The sequence below is a fragment of the Talpa occidentalis genome, unplaced genomic scaffold, assembly GCF_014898055.3.
Source record: "Talpa occidentalis isolate TD23 unplaced genomic scaffold, MPIMG_talOcc4v2.1 talOcc4.17, whole genome shotgun sequence".
Lineage (NCBI taxonomy): Eukaryota > Metazoa > Chordata > Mammalia > Eulipotyphla > Talpidae > Talpa > Talpa occidentalis.
In genome coordinates, this window is record NW_023601754.1 from 39,486,584 (window position 1) to 39,509,216 (window position 22,633).

The window sequence follows — 22,633 nt, forward strand, 5'->3', positions numbered from 1 at the left end:
GTTTGTGTGTCTACCTGTATTAATTTGTTTGGGATTCTTTATGCCTCTTAGGGCAAGATACCTGGTTCCAGTTTCAGACTAGGGAGATTCTCAGCTATTACTTCTATAAATAAAATTTCTATGTCTTACTCTTTCTTATCTCCTTCTAGGACCCCAATGATACAGATATTTAAACTATTCCAAAGAGTTCTTACACTGATTTCATTCTTTTTGATGCATATTTCTCTTTGCTGGTCTGTTTGTATATTTTTCACCACTGTTCACTGAAGTGCACTGCCTCTCTCAGCTACTTGTGTCTGCCTACTAGGGAGGCCCTCTACTGTATTTTTAGTTCAGTTATGGGAGTTTTTAGGCTACTAATTCTGTTTGAAGCATTCTCATGTTTTCTCTACCTTGCTATATTCCTATTTTTGTTCCTCCATTGTTTTTCTTACATTCACAAGTGTAATAGTAAACTGTAAACCTTAAATTTCTCATCAGGCAAATTTGGCAATTCTGGACCTGACTTGGGTTTTTTGTTCCATCATTTCTGGTCTCTTACTGTTTTCTCATTTTTAGTTTTCATGGTTGATATAAACTGCTTTTGTGTCTTGGTGAATTGGCCTCTTAGGTTGCTTACCCCCAAGGTTCATAGCTGGCTGCTGCTTCATAGGCTGACGGCTTTGCACCTGGCTGGATGGCTGGAACTCTAGTGCCAGCAGAGGTAGAAAATAGGAGCTGGGCAGCAGGGCACCCCTCCCCCAGACCACTTCTTCAGTTTAAGCACCCCAATAACTTTAGACTAGTATCAGCACTGTGGTTCAGCTGTGGAGTATGGGCTTTGTGACCAGTAGTCTTTTTTTTTTCCCCTAAGGGGTACAGACAGAATACCTGCAACCCTAGGGAGCAGAATGATTTGTGAGCTGCTGATTCACGCAGAGGGCAGGTTACTGTCCCAGCTGTAACTATAGGCAGATGGTGGGTGTGCGTTTCTCAAGGTTTGCATGTGCCTCCCACAAGACTGTTTCCCCTGCAGACCTTTCTCAGTCCTCTCTCAACAGTGTAGCACCAGGAGAGGGCTGTGTTTGGGACAGAATTATGCCCAAGGTTTGTTCCCTTAACTTTTCAGATGCAGAGCATTGCCCTGAGGTATCTGCTCCTGTTGCTAGGGCCCGGGTGCTTTGAACTCTGGTCACTAACAGTGTGCATCATATGTAGTTGTTATCTTGGCTTTGGCACAGGTGCCCAACACCTCTGCCAGCTCTGCTGAAGAGCCTGTTCTGTATGGAGGCACAGGTGAGTCAATCTAGCTTATTCCACTGGTTTGGGCTCCAGTCACTCACATTCAGGAACAAGTTCAAGGTGACAGTCACCACCTTACACAGATCTCATGCCAGCAGTCGCCAAGACTGTCCATTGCCCTCAGGTTCCCCTGTTTAGAAGTGTGGACTGTTTCACTCCTGGATCTGGGTGCCTTTATCCATTCTGCCTTTGCAGTCACTGATCTGCTCCATCATTCTGTCACAGGTCTCTGCTCCCCTATTCCTGTAGTTTTCTGGAGGTAAACCCCCTTGTTCTGCTCTATGAGTACCTCCCGCTCCAGAGCAGTCCCCAGGTTCTAAAGTCCTCAGGGAGGGAGGGAGCCTTTCAGTTGACAACAACAGAGAGGGACCTTAACACAGCTACCCTTACCTTCTCTTTAGTTGGCTGTCCTGGTTATTAATTCTCCATACGCGATTAAATTTCAGTTTTTCCTACTCGCTCTGTTGTTCCTTTTTATGCATGTAAAGATCATCCAGTCAGCCTCCAGGGGCCACTGTCTTTATTTACATGTAATTTTGTAGTGAATATGGGGAGCCTGATACGTTCATTCTTCAGCCGTCTTGTTTGACTCTACAATTGTAATTTTTATAACCCAATGTTGCTTTAAAAAATAATCAGTTTCTTCATTTAAAAATAAGTAGATCTAGAGTTGAGTATCTTTTATTATACTTTTAATCATATCTTTATCTGTGACTATCACACCTGTCTCCTCTCCATTCTGCATCACACATTTTTACAGAGGCAAACCTTGAACAATGTGGCCATTTGTTTTCTTATGTGGAAGACACAGCAGCTCAAGGAAGCAGACTTTTTTGAAAGGCTATAATGATGAAAAAACTTGGTATTTAGTGTCTAGCTCATTCATGGGGAAATTTATAGGGAAGAAAAGTGAATGTTGCAAAATTAATTTGAAAAAAGAAAACATTTGTTTCTTTATGGAACATTTTTGAATTACAAAGAATTACTCAAAGACTATCTGATCTGAAGTTCTATTGGAAAAATTAAAATATATGTTGCATTTTCTCACCCTGAAAAAAAAATCTTTTCTACCAATTTGCTGCAAAATATTTTAGTCCAGACTAAGAAAATAGGAACAGTGGACAGTATGTTAGGCCTACACTAGTTTTCTATCAACTAACGTGTGCTAAGTAATAAAGGTTACAGTAAAAGTCCTGTATTTGTCCACACCAGGTTGTTAAACTATTCCTTAGTGTTGCCTTTCAACATAAGTAAAGGCCAAAGAAATAATTTATCATTTTATTTATTTAATAAATACTTATTAAATAATTTTATTTAATTACTTAAACTAATTTATTATTTTATTGAATAATTTATTTGTACATTATCTTATATAAAAGTGAAGTAAGTGCCTTTTTTAACATTGAAAATATTTAAAGTTTTGGCTGACTTAATAAAAGACATTAAAAAAATTGCTTTATTCAGATTCAGGTCCAATAACAATCGTTATAGGTATTTTACAAGTATTACAAAAGGTGGAGAAAATGTAGCTGGTGTATGTTGAGCTTTTTAATAGTTCACCATATTACTATTATTATTGTTTTTTTATGTTCAGACACCAAAATATAGTGGTGAAATTTAGATTGGAAATGTTTGGGAAATGACATTCTGCATACTGTGTGACATACGCAGCTGATACAATTTATATTAAATTCACATTTACAATTCCAAAATATAAATAATGATTATTATGTGACTCTCTATGGGACATACCACAATATACCTCTGATTCTTTTCACATATATTTTGCACTGTTACCATTCCCTTTCATACATTTTCAAATGTTTATAAGCCAGAGTAACCATTTTTATATTTTACAAAGTATTTTCTATAAAGTTTTGTATCACGATTGGAGCATGATTTCCCTTATAAAACAAATTTGTTATTCCTAAAATCATTAAATCAGTGAGATTTCTCCCATACAAAGAAATGACTTCCTCCATACACCCTGAAACTGGATGTTGGGTTCAAGGTTTCCCCACAATTAGTCGGTTTTCATTCCTATAAGCATTCTGCCTAGCATGAATTTTCTGATGTCTGCTGAGGTTTGGCTTCTGATAGAAAGCTTTGCCACATTCATTGCACCCATAGGGCTTTTCTCCTGTGTGAGTTCTCCAGTGTTTATTGAGGCATGATTTCTGGCTGAAGGACTTTCCACATTCTCTGCAGCGATAGGGTCTTTCTCCTGTGTGTATTTTTCTATGCAAATTGAGGTATGTCTTCTCACCAAATGACTTCCCACATTCATTGCACACAAAGGGTCTCTCTCCTGTGTGTGTTCTCTGGTGTTCTCTACGGTGTGACTTCTGGGTGAAGGCTTTCCCACAAAAAAAACACTCAAAGGGCCTAACCCCGGTGTGAATTCTCTGGTGCTTAGTGAGGGTTGATTTATGGGAAAAAGCTTTCCCACAGTCAGTGCATCCATATGGCTTCTCCCCAGTGTGACTTCGTTGGTGCCTGATGAACTCAGACTTGTAACAGAAGGCTTTCCCACACTCGCTGCAGACATGGGGTTTCTCTGTAGGGGGAACCCTCTTACGTTTGTATACAAGAGAACTGGCTACTGCTGGTTTATATATAAGTGCTGGGTTATTGCTGAAATTTTTCTCACAGTGTCTGCATTCCCAGAGTTTTTCTCCGCTAGGTCTTCTGTCATGGTTTGTGTGCTGTAACAGTTTGCCATATCCATAGCATTCAGTTTGTTTTTTTGAGTGATTTCTCTTAAAACAAATCAAGTCTAAATGATGGTCCATACTTTTTCCACAAGGATCCCAGTTACTGGGGTTTTGAATTGAAGGAAAAAGGTCAGTGCTCAGAAGTGGTATTTTCCCGAACTTACTATATTCGTGGCTTCTTTCCTTGGGCACCGTTTTCTTGCTGATGCTCTGCCTCAAAAGCATGTCTTGCTGTCTTTTCTTCTGGGGGTTCACTTGCCAAGTGTTTTCTGGAGAAAATACAGTGAACCTTTCCTTATGAATCTTTTTTACTACTATGAACTGGAATAAAATCACTTGAGAAATGCCCTCAAAAGTTGAAGGATAAACAGTATATGACTGGACAGCATGAGCCATAACTAAGGCAGCAAAGCAGCAGAGGGTGTTGCCCAGGAAGGGGCGAGTCAGAACAAACACAGATGGAGCAGGACATTACAGAGTACGAAGAGAAACAGTATTTGAGGAGATGGGGTGATACAGAGCAGGAGTTTGCAGACATGTTTTGAACAGCCAGGGAATAAATATTTTAGGCTTTTTGGCCCATACAGTGTCAGGCACAATTACTCAGTTTTCCCATTTGTACCCATGAGATCACAGTATATGGATGCAAGCGTGTGTCTGTGTCCCAGTAAAACTTTATTTACAAAGACAAGTGGCCAACCTATAGGCTGAAGTTTGGTGACCCTGTGACAGAGGCAACACCTTGCTATTCAGTGTGGGGTTCCTTAATGGGCAACTTCAGCTTTGTCTGGGAGCTGATAGGTGGGTTGTCAGGCAGACCCACCAAGTCAGAATCGGCCCCACACCAGACCTACCAAGTCAGAATCTGCATTTTAACAAGTTGCTCCTGCTGTGCTTACCATATTAAGAGGTGGATGCTTTTAACAAATATCTGTCAGATTGAGATGATTTTTAAACATTACTAAAATATATCATCTAACAATACAAAGGAATCTAACAAGCACTGATAAGCAAATGTTACAGAGCTTATCATGTTGAGCTAGTTACAATATAAATGACAAGGGCTCTTAAGGGAATTAGATTGAAGAAAGATCAAAACTAAGAGTTTAAGTAGGAGCTCTTGGTGGATAGAAATCAGGGGAATTGTGAATTTGTATGGAAAAATGGTATATTTTCACTAAGCTCTAACTACAATTGAACATTTCCTTCTAATTTGAGCAACAAAACAGTATTAACAGTTCTTCTGACTTTGTTATGGTATTTTCACATATTACGATTATAGAAGATTTCTCAAATGTTCATAATCATCTCTACTTTGGGATCTTGATAGTTATTAGCCCTAATGTTAGATGTCATTATTTAATGTACAAAGAAGTTCATTTATTATCAAACTTGTTGAAAATATGTTGTTACTGCATTTTCTGACTATTTTACAAATTACTAAATGTAATTTGTTTTGTGATGATTTCTTTTCTAATGCTATCAATCATTGATTTCTTTTGTAATGTTATCTTATTTTTATATGTAAAAAAGGATCTAGTGGGCTTCTCTAGGATACCTACGGAGGTCCAAGGCCAGGCATGATTAAGAGCATGCCTTATTTAAATACATTCAGGCATGAGGTAATTTAAGAGATGTCAATGAGATGTCAATGAGAAATGAGAAATGAATGTCAATGAGAGATGTCAATGAGAAATGAAAAATTAGGGCAGAAGGTTTAAAGTTATTTTTTAAAGGAAAAACCAACATTGAAACCATCACACATGGATAGGACAGAAAGAGAGTGGCAGAGACAGATGATACAGAAAGCCACATGGTAGCAAGCTGTGGAGTGAGAAGAGGTGCGTGTGCAGTGCATATGAGCCTAGGGGTGTGTGTGTGGGGATGCAGCAAGTAGAGATGAGGGTTACTTCAGTTTTTGTCATGCAGGACACAAGGCTAAGTGGACCCCACCGTGGAGAAATCCATAGACTGGTGAAATATAGGGGCTAATGGTCTGAGAGGCAAGAAAGGGCCCCAAGTGGCAGAGGGGTCAATTGTGAGCACTATGTGGTCTGAGAATGGGTTATTTCTCTGAGAGAAGTAAACATGAGAAGACAAACAGATTTGGGATGCAGAAAATGCCATGGCCCCTTCGCAGGCAAGGCAGGGCTGGTGTCAGGGAAATAGAGGTGACAGAGCTGTTTCTTGAAAGAGGAAAAAGAAAAGCAGCTGACAGGCTGGTTATAATGCTTTCATTAGGCTGATGAGCACAGTTTAATGAAGCAAAATACCTCCCAGAGAACACCAGAGTGTGAGAGTTAAAAATACTGGTTCTGGAGCCTGAGAACCTGGGGTCAAATCCCTGTTCAACCCCTTACTTTGCCATATATTCTGAGACAGGTTTCTTAACCTTTTTGTAATTGTTCCCTCACTGGTAAACTGGGCAGTAGACTGGTGATCTGAGTTGAGGGCCTAGGTGTATGACTAGGTATATGTCTGAGACCGACCTGCACCGTCTCAGGATATTGTTAGCCAGCATTGTAATGCTGTACTGCTGCTACTAAAACTACAAGCTGGATGGTGGTGATTTCAAAGACATCATTCTGGGGAGAAGCACTTAAATTACTTGAATGTTTAGGGGGGTTGCAGAAACTCAACTGTGTGATGACAATACCAAGTATGAATGGAATTAAGAGACCTGGGGACAGACAATGCTGACTCCTCTTGATAAGCCCATGGCTCTTGGGGAGAAGCAGAAGTTCAGAGGTATGCCTAAGAGTGGGCTGCTGACGCCCAGGGCACCACAGATACTTTACAGAGCTAGTGGGGGAGGGTCAGTTATTGTAAATGTTAAACAGAAGTGATTAAGGCCAGCCAGGTTCAGCCACCTCCTTCACCACCCAACTCAGTTCTATCACCCATGGAATTCACCACTTCCTCCTCTGTGAAAAGGAAATTAAGGGGCTACAGGATGATTTACGGGATTAAGGGGAGGATGGGAAGTAAGACTGGGGGTATGGCAGGCGGGTCTGGGGCAGTCACCTGGGAAATGTTAGAATAAAGATGAGCAGAGGCTGGAGAATCCTGGAAGCTTGTCTATAAGAATGCTGAAGGTGAAGAAGAGAAAGGTATGCTGTTAACCTTGAGAGAGAGATGAAAGATTCTGGAGAGGAAGATGAAGTTAATAACATGGAGAGATGAGATTTAAAATAGAGGGAATAGAAGAACCCCACATGAGGAAGGTGGGGTACATGGAGGCTGAAGGGTGATGAAGAAAGCTAAAGCTTGCAGATAAATGTCTCCAGCTGCTCACAGAGCCCTGAGGACTTTAAGGGTAGGATACTGACCAAAATTTCAAAAGTGGAAAAAAAAATTTTTTTTCAAAAGTGCCAGCCACCCACAGTGCAAGCACCCAACATGCCTTTCGCTGACTGATCACTTACCCCGGCAGTGGCAGCCTGAGCATGCCGCTTCGCAAATCCACGGCGCTTCCTCCTGCTCCAGTCTGAGGATTACATATGGTTTGGTGCCTTCATAACCTGTTGTGGGTAAACGATCCAGCCCAGGCTGAGCTCCGGGGTCTGCGGGGCCACTCGCGCAGCTAAGGCTGCACATCAGACACTGTACTGGGGTGCAGGCTGTGCCTACACCTTGTCCAGAACTTGAATGGGATGAGCGGCCCAGGAGCCCTGAGACTCGCAGATCGCGTCAGAAACTGCTGGGGCTCAAGTCCTATCTGGCTCTGCACACTAGATGGGTGACTCTGGCTGAGCTACTGCACCTCCCTGCCTCAGCTTCCAAATCTGTAAAATAGGGGTACTGATGGTACCTGCCTGCTCAGGCTCTTGGGGATTAAGTGAGTTGATATATTCAGAGGGGCAAAAGCGGTGTCTATTGCATAGAAAGAGCTCCGTACTTCAGAGGCTCTAGGGACATCGGTTATTTTCAGCAACTGAAAAGGCAAAGCGGTCCTCTGATCGCGACCTGCCTGCGTGGCGGGGCATTCTTACCCACGGCGACGAGGTTGCTGTAGGTCTCTAGCATCACATCTCGGTACAGGGCCCTCTGCGCAGGGTTCAGCCTGTGCCACTCCTCCTGAGTGAAGTCTACGACTACATCCTTGAACGACACGGCTCTCTGCTGAAGACAAACGACTTTTGAGTCATGTGGGAAAATGTAGGCAGAGCGGATGGTTTGTTACATCCTTAGGTCAGAGTTTATCACGATCATTTTCTCTCCAGGTGCCTTTTATACCCCTGGCTTTGGGCTAGATGTGGTGGGGAAAATGGACAGTCACCCTGGAAGCCTGCATGACTGCTGGGGACAGTCATGGATGGTTCTTGACTTCAAGGAGCTCACAGCTGACACAGCAACATACAAAGCTGTCGACCTGGGAGTGTCTGAAGTGACAGAACATCGGGGCTGTGGTGTTTGGGAATGGGCCATGATGTTTGCCAGAGTCCACTGAGGTCTCTGAGTATGGGGCAGTGTGAAGAAAGGCCGAGGGGCAGACTGATTTCACATTACTGAGGAACAGCAGGGTGTACAGAGGCTGTGAGCAATGAGATGACAGACTTTGTGACACAGGAACATTTGCTGAGGGAGCGATGTGTGTAGAAGACACATTCTAGAAGGCATATGATAGTTTCTTGCTTCTGTGTCAAGTGGCACAGCGGTCACTCCAGGCTGACTGAGAAGTGAAGGTTGTATATTGTGTCCCTAGAGTAGTCACTAAAACCATAGTGCAAAGAGCTAGAAATGAAGAAACAAAATTCTGAAAAATATTCAGTTAACACACACGAGAAAAGAAGAAACAACAAAAGCAGAGGAGACAAGTAGAAAATGGATACTGAGCTGAGGATATCAATCCAACCATCCCAATCATTGTATTAACTTTATATTAAACTCTTATAATGTAATTTAATGTATAACGCAATACTCCCCAAAAGGGCAGAGGTTGTCAGGCTGGAAAAAAAAAACAACGCTGCCTGCAAGAGATACAGGACTCGCAGAGAGTGTAGACATGAGCGGATAGAAAGAAATTGTGGTTGGTGATGGAGGGAAGTGAAAGGAAGATTCTGGAATAACCGAGATGGAAGTAGGACAGGGACAGTGGGAGAAGGGCCACTGTAAATCAGCAGAAACCTGTACACTGACGGGTGATGGGGGCGGGTGAGGAAGGGTAAGGATGACACCCAGGTACCTCAGAGCAGCGATCGCAGTGCTAGACCAGAGAGGAGGAAGAGAGCAGAGGCAAGGAGGATTGGGTGTGTTGAACCATCTGGGGCTCACGGATGGAGACACCTGGGATGGTGGTCTGAGTTTGACTGGGGAGCGGATTTAAAGCCATGTGAGCCAGCAGCACAGAGTGGCAGCTGAAGTGGCCAAGCTGGGATGTCTCTGCAGAGGACAGGGTGAGCAAAGGGCCCAGGCCAGAGCCACGGGGGCACTAATTTTTAAGGAGCCAGGAGCAGGTCTTATTTGAGGACCCAGAGGAGGTACAGTCCAGTCTGGAAAGGAGGCTTGATGGCCTGGAGATGCAAGGGGTCCTGAGGTGGGAAATCGAGGCCAGCTCGTGACGGGGTGCAAGAGGGGAGAGAAAGGGAAAAGGGGAGAAAAGGGTAAATGTCTGCGTCCCAGTCTGCCCGGCGGATGGCATCGCCTCCTGAGACGGGGAACCTAGGAGAGACGTACAGCACAAGTCTGGTTTTGTCCGCGTTGCATCTGAAGGGCCACAGGGCAGCCAGATGCAGACGGCGTCACGTTGTGGGTCCAGGAAGGGGAGGGCAACTGCAGACGAGCCTGCATCCACCCAGGAGTGGATAAAGCCACCCCAGAGAGGTTCAAACCCTTAGGACTAGCAGTACTAAGAGGCGTGAAGATGCGAACAGAAACCACAGAGAAGGCTGAGAAGCTGGGATGAGAAATAAGCCGAGAGCACTGTCCCTGGGGGGAGCCCAGAGCTCAGTGGTGATTAACACACACGACACGGGCAGTGTGTTCCAGTCTTTACATCCAGCTCTTAGGCCGTATGACAAAGAGAAAACTGGGGTGCAGAAATGTTCAGGGACTTGCCAAGTCCACACAGATGAGGACTCAGCAGCCTGGTTCCGGCGTCTGTGCTCGAGACCAGGACACTGTGCTGCTGTTCCACACAAGGGCGCGCAAGCAGCTCTAACCAGCCGGACAGTCAGAAAGCGTTCTCCGACTCGAGCAGCAAGGTGACCGGGGCCTCGGCCTGGAAGTCTGAGTTAAGTGGAAAAGAGAGGGTGTGGGAATCAAAGGATGGAAAAACAGGACGTAGAAACATTCAAGCAGCAACACTGGTTCAGGAGACGGAGCCAGCCAGGTGTCCAGGGAAGGGCTCCGGGGCTGGGACGTGCACGTGTCTGGGCTGGAAGCACTGGCAGTGGTTGTAGGAACAAAAGACTCGGGGCAGAGGAGACGACAGGTCTTTGGAAAGAGGTGCCCCTACTGCAGAGAAGGGCCCACGAGGAGGTGGGAATGCTGGAACCCCGGAAAGAAGGGGCTGTCTTGCCAGGACACAGGGCCCTTCAGCATCCAAAGATGTCGGGGAGTCTGGGACCAGTTCGCACCGAGACTTGCCTTGCTGGGAAGAATATGTTCAGTTGTTTGGTACGCAAACAGAAGCGTAAGGGGAATGGCTGTAACGTAAATGCTGGGCAGTTCATCTGTTCCTCAGTCTACAGCAAGGACACCTTGGATCAAATTTGGGAGTTCCACAAATTTGGAGGAATCCTCCCATCCCCCCAGGAAAGAAATATTTGTATTTCATTTTCTGCTAACTGAAATTTAGCATTTCCTTCCATGACATCAGTGGGCCACAAAGCACACAGGCGTTAGAACCCCATCGCTGTGACCCTGAAGGAAAGCACTACCACTCCCTGGGGAGCCAGACATGCTGGTCTGGGTCCTTGGGAACTGGGCATTGGCCAGGGGTGAACACTCAGCTCGACGGCAGCCCAGGGCAGCCGTGGAGAAGGCTGCAAGACCCACGTTAGCTGAGGGCGAGCACGCTGCCCACGTGATCATTGTGGTTCGCCTTCATGTGAACAAGGATGAGGAGGAACGTGTAAGACGGATTCCCAGGCTCCCCCTGCAGGTAACCTGGCCCGCAGGTCTGGGTTTGGCTGCCATCCCATATTTTAACAAGAATCCAGGAGATGCCCACGCCCGGGCCCCACAGCAGCAGTGCTGCTCTGCTGCAGCCGTAAGTAGACGTTTCCTTGGGGAAGTGTCTTTAGAGGAGGTGCCTTGAAAAGCTCGTGTTTTCTTCAAGATAACAATATGTGGCTTCCTGAGGGACAGTGCAGCCCACGGCTAACTGTTTGCCTTCTTGCTGGGCCACCGAAGATCACAGTTAGTGGCTCTTTAGACTCTCTACCTCTGTATTCTGACACAGAATGTTCCCTGCACCTCTGCTTGTGATATCAAAGCTGAAAACTGAACGTCCAGAAAATGGGGGTGTAGCTCAGTCGCATTCTGACATATGAGGCATGTGTACAGACTTTAAAAAAAAAAAATAGTGTGATTGGAGCACTAGCATGGTACAATCTCCAGGATATTTTAATTGAAACAACTCCCCTCATTACCCCTCCCCCCAAAAAAGGTAGAGCAGTATGTTTACATGTCTTGTCGCTGTATCTACGTATAGAGCAAGGCAGTGGTGTTGCAAACAAATCTCAGCAGGACCAGGGTGCTCCTCCCAGTTGCAAGCAGAAGGTGGGCTGCTGCAGGCTTGAGACCTTTTTGAGACTTTCCCAAGACATGTCCCTTCCCCAGGGCAGGTGGCAACCAGTGGCTGGTTGATGTCTGACTCAAGGGCCTCCGAGGCGCCACTCAGGACAACACTAAGGGCTGTCCCAGCTCCCGAGCATGTTCAGCTGTTTGTCAATGCCCCCTGCCAGTCCTGCTTCCTTCTGCGCCTGGCAGCTGTCCTCAGAGTCCCCCCGGGAAACCTGCCGGGTGCAGGTCTCCATCGGAATCTGTTCTCCTGAGAACCCACCTATGACAGAGTCCCTGAACTTGAAATGCATATATTTTTTTCTCGGACAGTTTCCCCAAGAAGAGAAAGTTACTTGATGTCTTGCTTACCTCATACTCCATCATTCCTGGCTGGTCTTGAAAAAAGATGAGACCTGTGAAGACAGAGATGAGGGGAAGAGGACAGAGAAGAGAGAACAGAGCTGTGAGGGACCAGGCCTTTCTCAGGATTTGCAAATTCCCGGTGTAAATCTTATACAAAAACCGATGCTCTAAGTCACTGTAATAGGACTGTAATGGTGTAATAGTCACTGTAATGGTGTCATTCAACTAAGACTGTGGATGCAAAAACAGACCTTCCAGGGAGTAAAAGCTGCCACCAAAAAAGAACTGAAAGTCATTAAACAGCACATTCCTAAAACTTAAATAACTTATGCTCCGAGGACTTGCGGTCATATGACACTTAACGGCGGGGTCCTTCTGAGAAGGCACCGTTAGCCGTGGACTGGCGCTCTTGGTGAACAAAACACGAGTAAATCAAGCCCAGGGGGATGGTGCATAAAGAGGTGACGTGAATGATGTGTGAGGCGGCTGCTGACGCACAGAGAGAGTCAGAATGGGGGAGAGGATCGACACGCTGAGATGGGCAGGAAGGAAGCTTCTAAAGTCGGGGTCGGCAAACTATCTTTACAGGGTCAGCAAGGGACCCTGTTTTAAGCTTTGTGACTCAAGTGATGTTTCTCATAACTACTCATTTCTGCTGTTGTAGCACAAAATCACCTATAGACAGTCCTGTGGACACAGAGGAGTGTGGCTGTGTTCCAGGAAAACTTAAGTACAGAAACCGATGTCAGCCACGTGTAGCACATGGACCAGAGTTGCCTAACTCGATTCTCAGGTGGTGGAAATGCCGATCTACTGGAGATTACACGAGTGTCTGGATATTTGCAAATTCAACAAGTTGTGCACTTTTATTTGTATATTCTAAGTATTTTATATTTCAGCAAAAGAGAAAAAGAAAAGAAAGGCAAATGGCAAGAAATGACACGTCCTAAGGACCAGAACCAACCAATCTCTCCCCGGCAGGAAACCATCTCACCACTGAGGGGTGACAAGTGCTTGTCTCCTGATTGGCAACTGAGGCCCTGAGGGCAGCTCAAACTTTGTCAAGCCTGCAGCTGATTCCAGGCTTGGCCCGTGGACACAGTCTAGGAACACAGCCTTTAAAACACAACTAGTTCTATCTACCTTGCAGAAAGAAGAAAGTGTCACTTTCCTGTGGGACAGAGAAGAGTATTTTCCGGAGTCTAGTCACATCCATACCATTGACTGTCCATACATTTTCTGTAAAAGCAGGCCTGACAAATTACTCCCCTGAGGTTTCTTTACGTGATCATGAATAATCTCTCCAACAGCTATCAATGACTGCCCAATTCTTTTTACTTTTTTGAAAGATTTATTTTTATTTATCTATGTATACAATAACTGGGGTGTAGGCCAGAAGTACCGGTGGGGGGTGAGAGGATTCACCAGAGAGAGTGGGGAGCAGAACAGGAAGATCTACTGAGATACACTGCTGAGGGGAGCAGGAGGCAAGACAGGAGAGGTCTGCTGTGCCATGTGGGTTGCTCCCTGGCCGGCTGGTGATCGAACTCGTGCTGCAGAGGCTGCAGATTGCTTCATAGTGCGGTGCTTAACCCCTTGCGCCACCAGGGAGGCCCTAAATAAATAAATCTTTAAAAAATATATGCTATACTTCACGAACTTTATGTCATCCTAGGGCAGAAGCCAAGCTAATCGCTGTATCATTCCAATTTTAGCATATGTGCTATTGAAGAGAGCACAACTGTTCTATTCTCACAGTCAGTAAATTCTGGAATCAAAGAAGATAGACCAGAAGAGACTGAGGAATCATTGGCCATAGCTGCAGTAACAGAATAAGAAGTGATAGAAGAAGCCCTTCTGATTCTCTGAAAGAATGTACATTTCTCCTTTTAAGGAAAGTTAGTATAGTGATTAGTAGAGGAAACTAGTTTTTTTTTTTTTTTTAAAAGATTTATTTATTTTTATACAAGTACTGAGGTACAGGTCAGATGTGCGGGAGGGTGAGAGGATTCACCAGAGACAGAGCGGGGAACAGAACAGGCAGACTGACGAAATACACTGCTGAGGGGAGCAGCGGGCGAGACAGGAGAAGTCTGCTTCGCCATGTGGGATTCTTGCTGGCAGGCCGGGATCAAACCTGCGCCACAGAGGCTGCAGACAGCTTCACAGTGCGGTGCTCAACCGCCTGCGCCACCAGGGAGGCCCTAGAGGAAACTAGTTTTAAGGGGGGAAATAGTTTTAGAATGAATACGTATCTTTGTTTTACAGAAGTCCTTTCTCACTCATCACTGGCAATTCATCATTCAAAGGGAATCATTCTAAACTGCTGGAGAAACTATCATGATCTGGATGGTGGATATGGAGGGTCCACATATGGAAAAACTCATAACACAATGGTGCTACGTGAAATAGTGTTTTACTTCTATTTTCAATGGGCAGTAAATAGCTATTACCTCTTAACAGTTTCAAAGTGTTCTGAAATATCATCCAGATCATAAAGCATGGTTAGTAGCCTGTCACGCTTTATAAGGGGTTTATAAAGGGGTTAGACACTAAGAGACCTGAGCTCCCCACGAAGAGTTAAGCTGGAAGAAAGAACTGGGGCCTGACAAGCTACTGCCATTCATCCACCTTGGGCTCACTACTCCCTCATCTTCCTAGACTCGGTTACCCAGCCTTGGCCTGGACTCCATGGCTGAGGGGGCCTAGCTGAGTGGTAGGTTGGCAAATGTTCAAGTCCAGATGATTTCATTTCAAAACAAATCTAGAGGAGAGTCTGCAGGGTGGCAGCAGGGTGAGGTGGCCCTTTGGTGCCCTGCTGCCATGACCCCCTTTATGCCTGCTCCCCTCGCCAGCACAAGTCCTCAGATTACTTCAGCAGATGCAGACAGCAGTCTGAAAACCTATCCCTGTTACAACACATGAAAAATTAAAAATGAGGAGACGACATACCACAATTGCCAGAGCAAGAATAAGCCCTGAGAGGACCCCCAACCCAGAAGGTAACTGAGCAGCACGAGGGGGCATCCTAGCTACGCTCATGGGGTACATCAGCTGCATGGGATAGAAAGCAACAGAATAAAGATAAAGAAGACAGGAGGCAGCGCCCAAGCCCTGGAGGGGAAGGCCGGGCTGGCCTGGCTAGCAAGCAGAGCCCCTTCCCTCCCCCTGCAGCATCAGCGGCCCAGGGACGAGGGCCAGTGCTGGAGAGGCAAATGGACTGAGAGCAGCCCAGAGCTGGCTTCCTGGCCAGAAAAGCCTCAGCCTCTCCCTTCCCCAAAGCATCTCCCCTCTTCTGGGCAAGGGAGAGGTGGGGTCCTTTAAGGAGTATTTTCCCAGTGGGGAGCAGTCTGGGCCTGCACTGCCCCAGCCCCTGCTGAAGCCTCTGCTCTCTGCACACATCCTGTTCCTTACTTAAAGGTGGGTTCTTGCTGCCAGCCAGTCCCTGCACAACCGCCTCTCTTAAATTTCAGTCATTTTGTACAAACCCATCAGGCAGGTGTTTATTTAGTCCTAAAACTTCTCTTTTCTATCTTTCCTTCCTTTTTCTTTCTTTTTTCTCCGAGGTTCAGAGTTTGGTACTGTCTGAGGTGAGGGGAGGTGCTTCTTTCTGGCTTACCTGCTGGGCAGGCCCCAGCAGGGTTAGGGGTCTGGATGGGGGGCCAGGATACTGGCCCACTCTCTGTGGGTTGGTGGGGACAGTTCCTTCCCAGGCTGGGAGGGATCCTTCTATCTCAGCTGAGATTAGAGGGAGTAGGGGTGGAAAAGAGATATAAGAGAGAGAAGTCAAATCTTAGTATATCATTACAGTTGGAGACAATATTCTAGCTAGGACCAATGTGAAAAATAACAAATCTATAGACACAGGAGATCTCTAGATGCTTCTGTAACCACCACCCTGCGAATCCTGGGAGGTTCTGTCCCTGGGACAAGATAGAGTGAACTGCCCATATCCCTAGACTTAGGTGAAGTGGCAAAAATAGCAGGGAAGCAGCTAAGAGTACAGAAGAGGCCAGCGAGAGTAAGGGAGTGGACTGGCCACACCCCACGCTACAAAATGGTGGAATGCGCTGGCTCAGATCTGTACCCCCCTCCCTGAGAGAACACGCGCATCACACCTGCCCTTCCCTGCCTCGCCCTTCACCTCTAGGGTCTTCCTGGATCTTTCAGCCAGTGCTATTCCCACCCTGCATCCCGTGGAGGGTACCTGGAAGGGGTCACAGCAAGTGGGTCCTGCTTAGCTTCTGGCTCAGGGATGATGCTGTTTCCTCTTACTGGGTGCTCTGCTCTGGCAAGGGGTCTGGGGCCCTGAGTGAGTCTTTTAAAAGTGCAATTTTCACCAGGTAACATCAATTCAGGTGTACAGTTTCTCAGCTCAGCGACTACATGTTATATCACAGCACACCCCAACCAAATGCCGGGTGAACCTTTAGAAGGAAGTTCTTATCTCAAGTTCTCCTTCTTGGACCAGAGGGTCTTTAACCTGGTCCTCCCGGCCCTCACAGCTCCACCTCCAGCAGTAACTCACCCTCTTTTGCAGTGCCCAGCAGGGTCTTTATAGATGTGACCGCTGTCCTGTGGCCCTGGGGAGAGTCCTGTTGTCCAGCAAGGTAGTGGGACCCAACAACATAAAGACCTGCAGGGACCTGAAAATAAATATACCCACATGAGAATCATCTAATAGTCCCTCCCCGGCATTCGCTGGGGCCTCAGGGGAAGAAGCCTACAGGGGATTGTTCAGGAGACACAGTTGAATGACGGTGCTCTGCCCTGCTCTGGGTGTGGGGCAGGAGGAACGTCTGGAAAGACCCTGAGCCTAGGGAATTGTTCAGACACAAGCAGTTCCTCTGACTGACTGAGGGGATCTAAGTTAGAAATGCCCATGGCCATGGGCCTAAGCCTCTCCACGATCGGCATGGTGGGATCAGAAATTACTGTCTCCGGAATCACTGAAAATCAAAAAATGCTAAAATCCCGAACACTTCAGGCTCAATGCTGAATATAGAACACTGAATCCTCAAACACTGAATTCCAGGGGCTGCATCTGCAGTCCCGTATATTTCTTATCAGTGTCTCCACCCCAAATGCAATACTTTGTATTTTCCTTGGGGCTGTCTACCCTCACCAGCACCCCCTCTGGGGGCACCACCTTGTTCACTCATATACGAAAATATCAACAATTTTGAAAAATATTGAGCCTTCCGATCCAAAAGCAAGACTTGCCATTTCTTGAAGATTTGTATCTCAAAAGTTTTATACTCCGCTTCATACAGATACCCCAATTCTATATTCCTTATTAGGGAGTCAATTGTGGATTTGGTTGCAATTCTAAATGGCATATTTTCTTCAAGTGAAAATTCATGACTGAAGGGCCTCCCCTGTGGCGCAGCGGTTGAGCGCTGGGTTGCGAAGCTGCCCGCGGCCTCTGCAGCGCAGGTTCGATCCCCGGCTGCTCCCCGGCCACCGAAGGAGGGTCCCACATGGCGCGCAGACCTCTCCTGCCGCCCGCTGCTCCCCTCAGCAGTGTACTTCGGTCCTTCTGCCTGCTCTGCTCCCCGCTCTGGCTCTGGTGAATCCTCTCACCCTCCCGCGCTTCTGACTGTACCCAGTGCTTGTATAAACAAAACAAACAAACAAATAAAATAAATAAATAAAATATGCCTCTATAAAATAAAAAATTAAAATTAAAATTAAAAAAAAAATTCATGACTAAAATTAAAAAATGATTGATCTGTTTTCCTATATACATTTTACATATTAAGTTGCTATAAAACCGGCTACCTTCTTATCTATTATGGCTGTAGAGTTAATCCTTTTGGGCTTTGAACTTTTTTTTTTTTTTAGATTTATTTTTTATTTATACAATAGCTGGGGCACAAGCCAGAGGCATGGGAGGGTAAGAGGATTCACCAGAGACAGAGTGGGGAGCAGAACAGGCAGATTGACGAAAGCACTGCTGAGGGGAGCAGTGGGCGAGGCAGGAGAGGTCTGCTGTGCCATGTGGGATTCTCCCTGGCCAACCTGGAATCGAACCCGCACTGCAGAGGCTGTGGACAGCTTCACAGCACTGGGCTCAACCTGCTGCGCCACTGGGGAGGCCTGGGCTTTGAACTTTTAATACTCCAGCTTGGGGGGTATACAATTATTTCATCCGCAGGTACTTACATCTTACATCTTCTTTTATTTTTTACCTATCATCTCACTCCCTGATTGAATGCACTTATTAGCACTCTAGAAGGGAAGTCACAGCAGGGACAAACTCCTCCCTGGAATGTGAGTGCTTAGGGCTCTGCTATTAAGGTTCATATGTTCCACTAGGTATACAGGTGGCCTTTTAAGTAGCAATACAGTCTCGTGTAAATACTTTTTAAAAATCCAGAAAAGATGTTGAACTTTGTCAAATCCCTTTTTTTAACCCTGTAGGAGATGACTCATTTTCAAGTAAATCTTTAACTTACTAAATTCATTAGTTAAAAATTCACTAGTAACTTCTTTAACAATGAACTGACATCTTTAGGATGAATTTCCTAACAGAACACATTACTACTTGAATATTGCTCATTTTATTTAGGATTTTACATATACATGTGAATATAGATTCATAAGGTGGGCCTAGCTTTCCTTCACAATGCCACCTTTCCAGTTTTTGCAATCAGTGTAACAGTGATGGCTTTCTGAAACAGTTAGCAGCAACTTCCTTCTGTATAAATTCCCTGAGAGAGTTTTAACTACTTGAAGAATGGCATGTTATTTGAAAGTGACTTCAAGGGTCCATAATAAATCACTGATGACACGCTGTCAGCCTGCTGACTTTTTTTTTTTTTTTAAGATTTATTTATACATACAAGAACTGGGGTACAGGCCAGAGGTGTGAGGGTGAGAGAATTCACCAGAGACAGAGTGGGTAGCAGAACAAGCCTGCTGACTTTTGATGAGAGAAACAGGATGGGAGTAGGGAGTGTAGTGTGTAAGAACCTGAGTACTTCAAACTTTCACAGCTACCGATATTTTAGTTTTCTTTTTCTTTGTACGGAACTTTTGTATATCCATATATTTCTAGCAAATCACTGTTGGCATGCCAGCTTTGAAATACATTAATGTGAAATTTTACTTTATATTTCTCAGTAATACAGTAATGCCCCTTTTTTGCATTCCTGTTTGTAGATCTGCTCATTTCCCCTTGACTTGATAATTTGCTAAGGATTTTACATTATTGATTTCTTTAAAAAATCAGATTTATCAGTTATCCCTTATTTATTTAACTTATTAATTTCTCCTCTAATATTTCTTGATTCCAGGCCTTGGTGGCCTAAGATTAAGTTTCAGTGCTATCACCACTACAGCCTGAGTTCTATCCCTGGCCAGGAGCTGACCCACATGGTGCAGACCTCTCCTGTCTGGCCTGCTGTTCCCCTTAGAATTTCAGTAGACCCGCCTGCTCTGCTCCCCACTCTGTCTCTGGTGAATCCTCTCACCCACTGCACCTCTGGCCTATACCCTGTTAATCAAACTCAGGCTGTAGTGGTGATAACACTGAGACGTAACCCCTTGGCTACCAACGAGGCCCCTATTTCACTTATAATGAATTTTGTCCCAGGCCATCTCCATCACCATTAATTTGACTTTAATTTCCATGAAGAAAAAAATTAATTTCAATAAAGAGCAGTTTCTAAATATAGCTTTAGTTTTTGTTTTTGTGTTACTGAACTGTCCTGTGGGGTTTTATAATGAACAGATAAATGGACGTCAAACATTTCGTGCCTAAAAAATATAGATGAAGCGAAAACGTTTTTAGAATACAGTAACTTCAACTTTCAGAGGCAGTTTCTTTTCCTTATATAGCATTTATTTTTTCTAGACTTACTGAGATATAATTGACATATAACATTATGTAAATTTAATGTGCACCATGTGATGATTTGACATATATTTATTGCAATATAATTATGAAAACAGTTGTTAAGACCTCTGTTATTTCACATAATTACCTTATAATTACCATTTTTTTTTTTCCTCTTGGTGAAGAAAACCTTTTACTGGATCATCAAATCATTTTTTACATGTGTTCACTGTTTGCTCCTTCAGCCAAATATTTTACAGTACTTACTCAGTAAACTCTTTGTTTTCTAACCAGAGGCAAGGACACATCTATCCTAGCTGTCATGGGATTAGAATAGGTTTCCAGAAGCCAGGCTCACTCTTGGTATGCTGTCACAGAGGGACATGTCATCACCTTTGCTGAAAGAACCTTAAAAGAAAATATTAGAATATGCGTTAGATCCTTGGCAAGAGCAACAATAGCACTTTAATAATTTAACACTTTAGTAAGTTTAACACTTGATCCTTTCTTTTTTTTTTTTTAATAAAGAGGCATGTATTTTTATTTATTTATTTGTTTGTTTGTTCATTTATACATGCACTGGGTACAGTCAGAAGCGCGGGAGGGTGAGAGAATTCACCAGAGCCAGAGCGGGGAGCAGAGCAGGCAGAAGGACCGAAGTACACTGCTGAGGGGAGCAGCGGGCGGCAGGAGAGGTCTGAGCGCCACGTGGGACCCTCCTCTGGTGGTCGGGGAGCAGCCGGGGATCGAACCGGCGCCGCAGAGGCCGAGGGCAGCTTTGCAAGCCAGCACTCAACCGCTTGCGCCACCGGGGAGGCCCTAACACTTGATCCTTTCAAAGCACTTTCATTAAAGTGGGAAATGATAAAAAGATAGGAGAAGGGTTTAGCTTTGGCTGCTCATCAGCTGGGGAGAGTCCCATGGGTGAAGCGTATTCCCATTACATAGGGTTACAGCCCCAAATCCTTGACTCTAACCTCTGAATTTTACAAATCTCTTTTTAACACTAACCCCTGTGAAGCCTCCTAATCTTAGATATATTTGAGTGTCCCAATCTAGAACCCTCATAATTTCTTGTATTCATTGATGAAACTCCCATATGTACAAATATGACCATAAAGACCTTTAATCAGTGACTGCGAAGCTCACTAATTCATTGTGATCATCCAGCTGAATTACACAGGTTCCCCCATCACAAAATCACACTGATCCCCAGTGGTACTGCAATGATGGAGACCAATCATTGATCCCCACAGTCCTACCTCTCTCTGCAATTACTGACAGTTCCAATCACTGACCCTCAATTCATCCCTCTGCTCCCCATTTCCTGTCTACAAAAGTCCAATCAATAAAACCCTCAGATCCCCAACACGGATGATCTAAAGGAAGTCTCAAACTGACGGCCTAAGCGTTTCTCCCAAATGCCCACTGACCCCACCTCATCCTTCAGCCTCAAAGCTTCCACAATCACTAGTTCCAGGTACCCAAAGTATTACTGCCCACAGAATTAGAAATTCCAATCACTGACCTTCTCAGGCATCCAATCACCGAGTCCCAAAGCTGTTCAGATCAGTGCGTTCCAAGACCCCCTTCGGCCCCAGAGCCCTGACGACCACTGTAACTGACCTCCACGCACCCGACCAGTGGAAAAACACTTTTATTGATTCCTATATAGTCCCAATCCATCTTCTTCCGAGACACAGCCACTGACTCCCACAAACCTCTGGCCGCGGCCACGGCCACTCCCCCGACCCGACCCGCCAGGAGGATGCTAAGCCCAGTCACTCCACTCTACAGTGCCCTCGCCTCTGACCCCTATGGGCACCTATAACCGCTCGGCCGGGCGATACAGTCATCCGGTCACCACCCTACACAGGTCCTGAATTTTGACTGTCTCTCACTCTGACCTTTCCCATTTATTCTGGATCCGCGCCGATAACCCGAAATCGATCGCCGTCTTATGCCGCCTCACCGCCATACAAGCTCTTCCCATCCCAAGAGGCCGTTGCGCAGTCTCAGTCGCGACTCTGAGGCCGTGGCCGCGCCCTGGCAACTTTCCAGGGAGCAGGATTCTGGGTTTTCTGAACTTTACCAGGAGGGATGATGGCCACGCCCGCCTGTCTACCTCGTGCTGGGGGGAGCCATGTTTAAACCTGTGCCGTACAACGGATTAGTAAACCCTTTATGAGGCCAGAGGGTTAGGCTCGCTTAGGGTGGGGAGGAGTAAGGGTCCCTGGCTCCCTAAAACGGACGTTGTTGCTAGTCTCGGCTGCTCAGAAGCCCAAGCACACCCCGCACCCGCCCCCCAGGACCAACATGGCGGCGCCCAGACCCCGCCGCCGGGCGTTCTTTGTCTCCAGCCGCTCAGGCCGTGAAGTAAGATGGCCGCGTAAGTTTATACCGCGGGTTACGTGAAGGGGCGCGGCCATCTCCTGAGAGACCCTCCTGGAAAGCAAGGTAAAAGTTTGGGGGGGCTGCTCCTAGTTGCAGAACTGCGTTAGGAATCGCCTTTCTCTTGAGGAGCCGCGGGCCGCTCGAAGAAGGGGCGGGGCCTGGCGGAGGGGGCGGGGCCTGGCGGGGCGGGACCGCCAAGGACTGGGCGGGGCAGAGGGAGCGCCCCGAATTCTCAGCGGGTTATTAAAATGTTCAATGCGGGGGTTTTACCTTTGCCCAGGAGCTGGCGAGAGACAAGCTGTGCGTGTGAGCA

The 22,633-nt window shown here is 45.8% G+C and overlaps 2 protein-coding genes and 1 non-coding gene across 9 annotated transcripts in view; 1 reads left to right on the plus strand and 2 right to left on the minus strand.

Moving 5' to 3' along the window:
• Nucleotides 1–22,633, plus strand: part of ZNF383 (zinc finger protein 383) — an 83,516-nt gene that overhangs the window by 21,586 nt on the left and 39,297 nt on the right. The window contains exon 1 of one of the 2 annotated variants that reach the window (XR_008552492.1): nucleotides 22,282–22,383. The exons of the other annotated variant lie outside the window; for it this stretch is intronic. The gene's annotated coding sequence lies outside the window, so the exon portion shown is untranslated. Of the gene's footprint in view, nucleotides 1–22,281; nucleotides 22,384–22,633 lie in introns of those variants that run through there. 2 annotated transcript variants of the gene reach the window in all.
• Nucleotides 2,645–22,466, minus strand: ZNF793 (zinc finger protein 793). Of its 6 annotated transcripts, none has more exons than XM_037517957.2 (7): nucleotides 22,328–22,466; nucleotides 20,194–20,334; nucleotides 16,615–16,732; nucleotides 12,093–12,136; nucleotides 7,988–8,117; nucleotides 7,421–7,516; nucleotides 2,645–4,264 (listed from the first exon to the last, which is right to left on the minus strand). In XM_037517957.2, the coding sequence occupies exons 4-7, from the start codon at nucleotides 12,105–12,107 to the stop codon at nucleotides 3,288–3,290; spliced, it is 1,218 nt and encodes a 405-aa protein (XP_037373854.1). In that variant the 5' UTR covers nucleotides 12,108–12,136; nucleotides 16,615–16,732; nucleotides 20,194–20,334; nucleotides 22,328–22,466; the 3' UTR covers nucleotides 2,645–3,287. The 6 variants fall into 6 exon arrangements, with proteins under 6 accessions (XP_037373854.1, XP_037373853.1, XP_054553098.1 ...); XM_037517956.2 differs by lacking the exon at nucleotides 22,328–22,466 and adding an exon at nucleotides 21,899–22,320; XM_054697123.1 differs by lacking the exon at nucleotides 22,328–22,466 and adding an exon at nucleotides 21,834–22,320 and having other exon boundaries at nucleotides 7,988–8,114.
• LOC119250587 (U6 spliceosomal RNA) lies at nucleotides 13,723–13,825 on the minus strand. Its single transcript, XR_005126327.1, has one exon. It is a non-coding gene; the product is annotated as a U6 spliceosomal RNA (small nuclear RNA).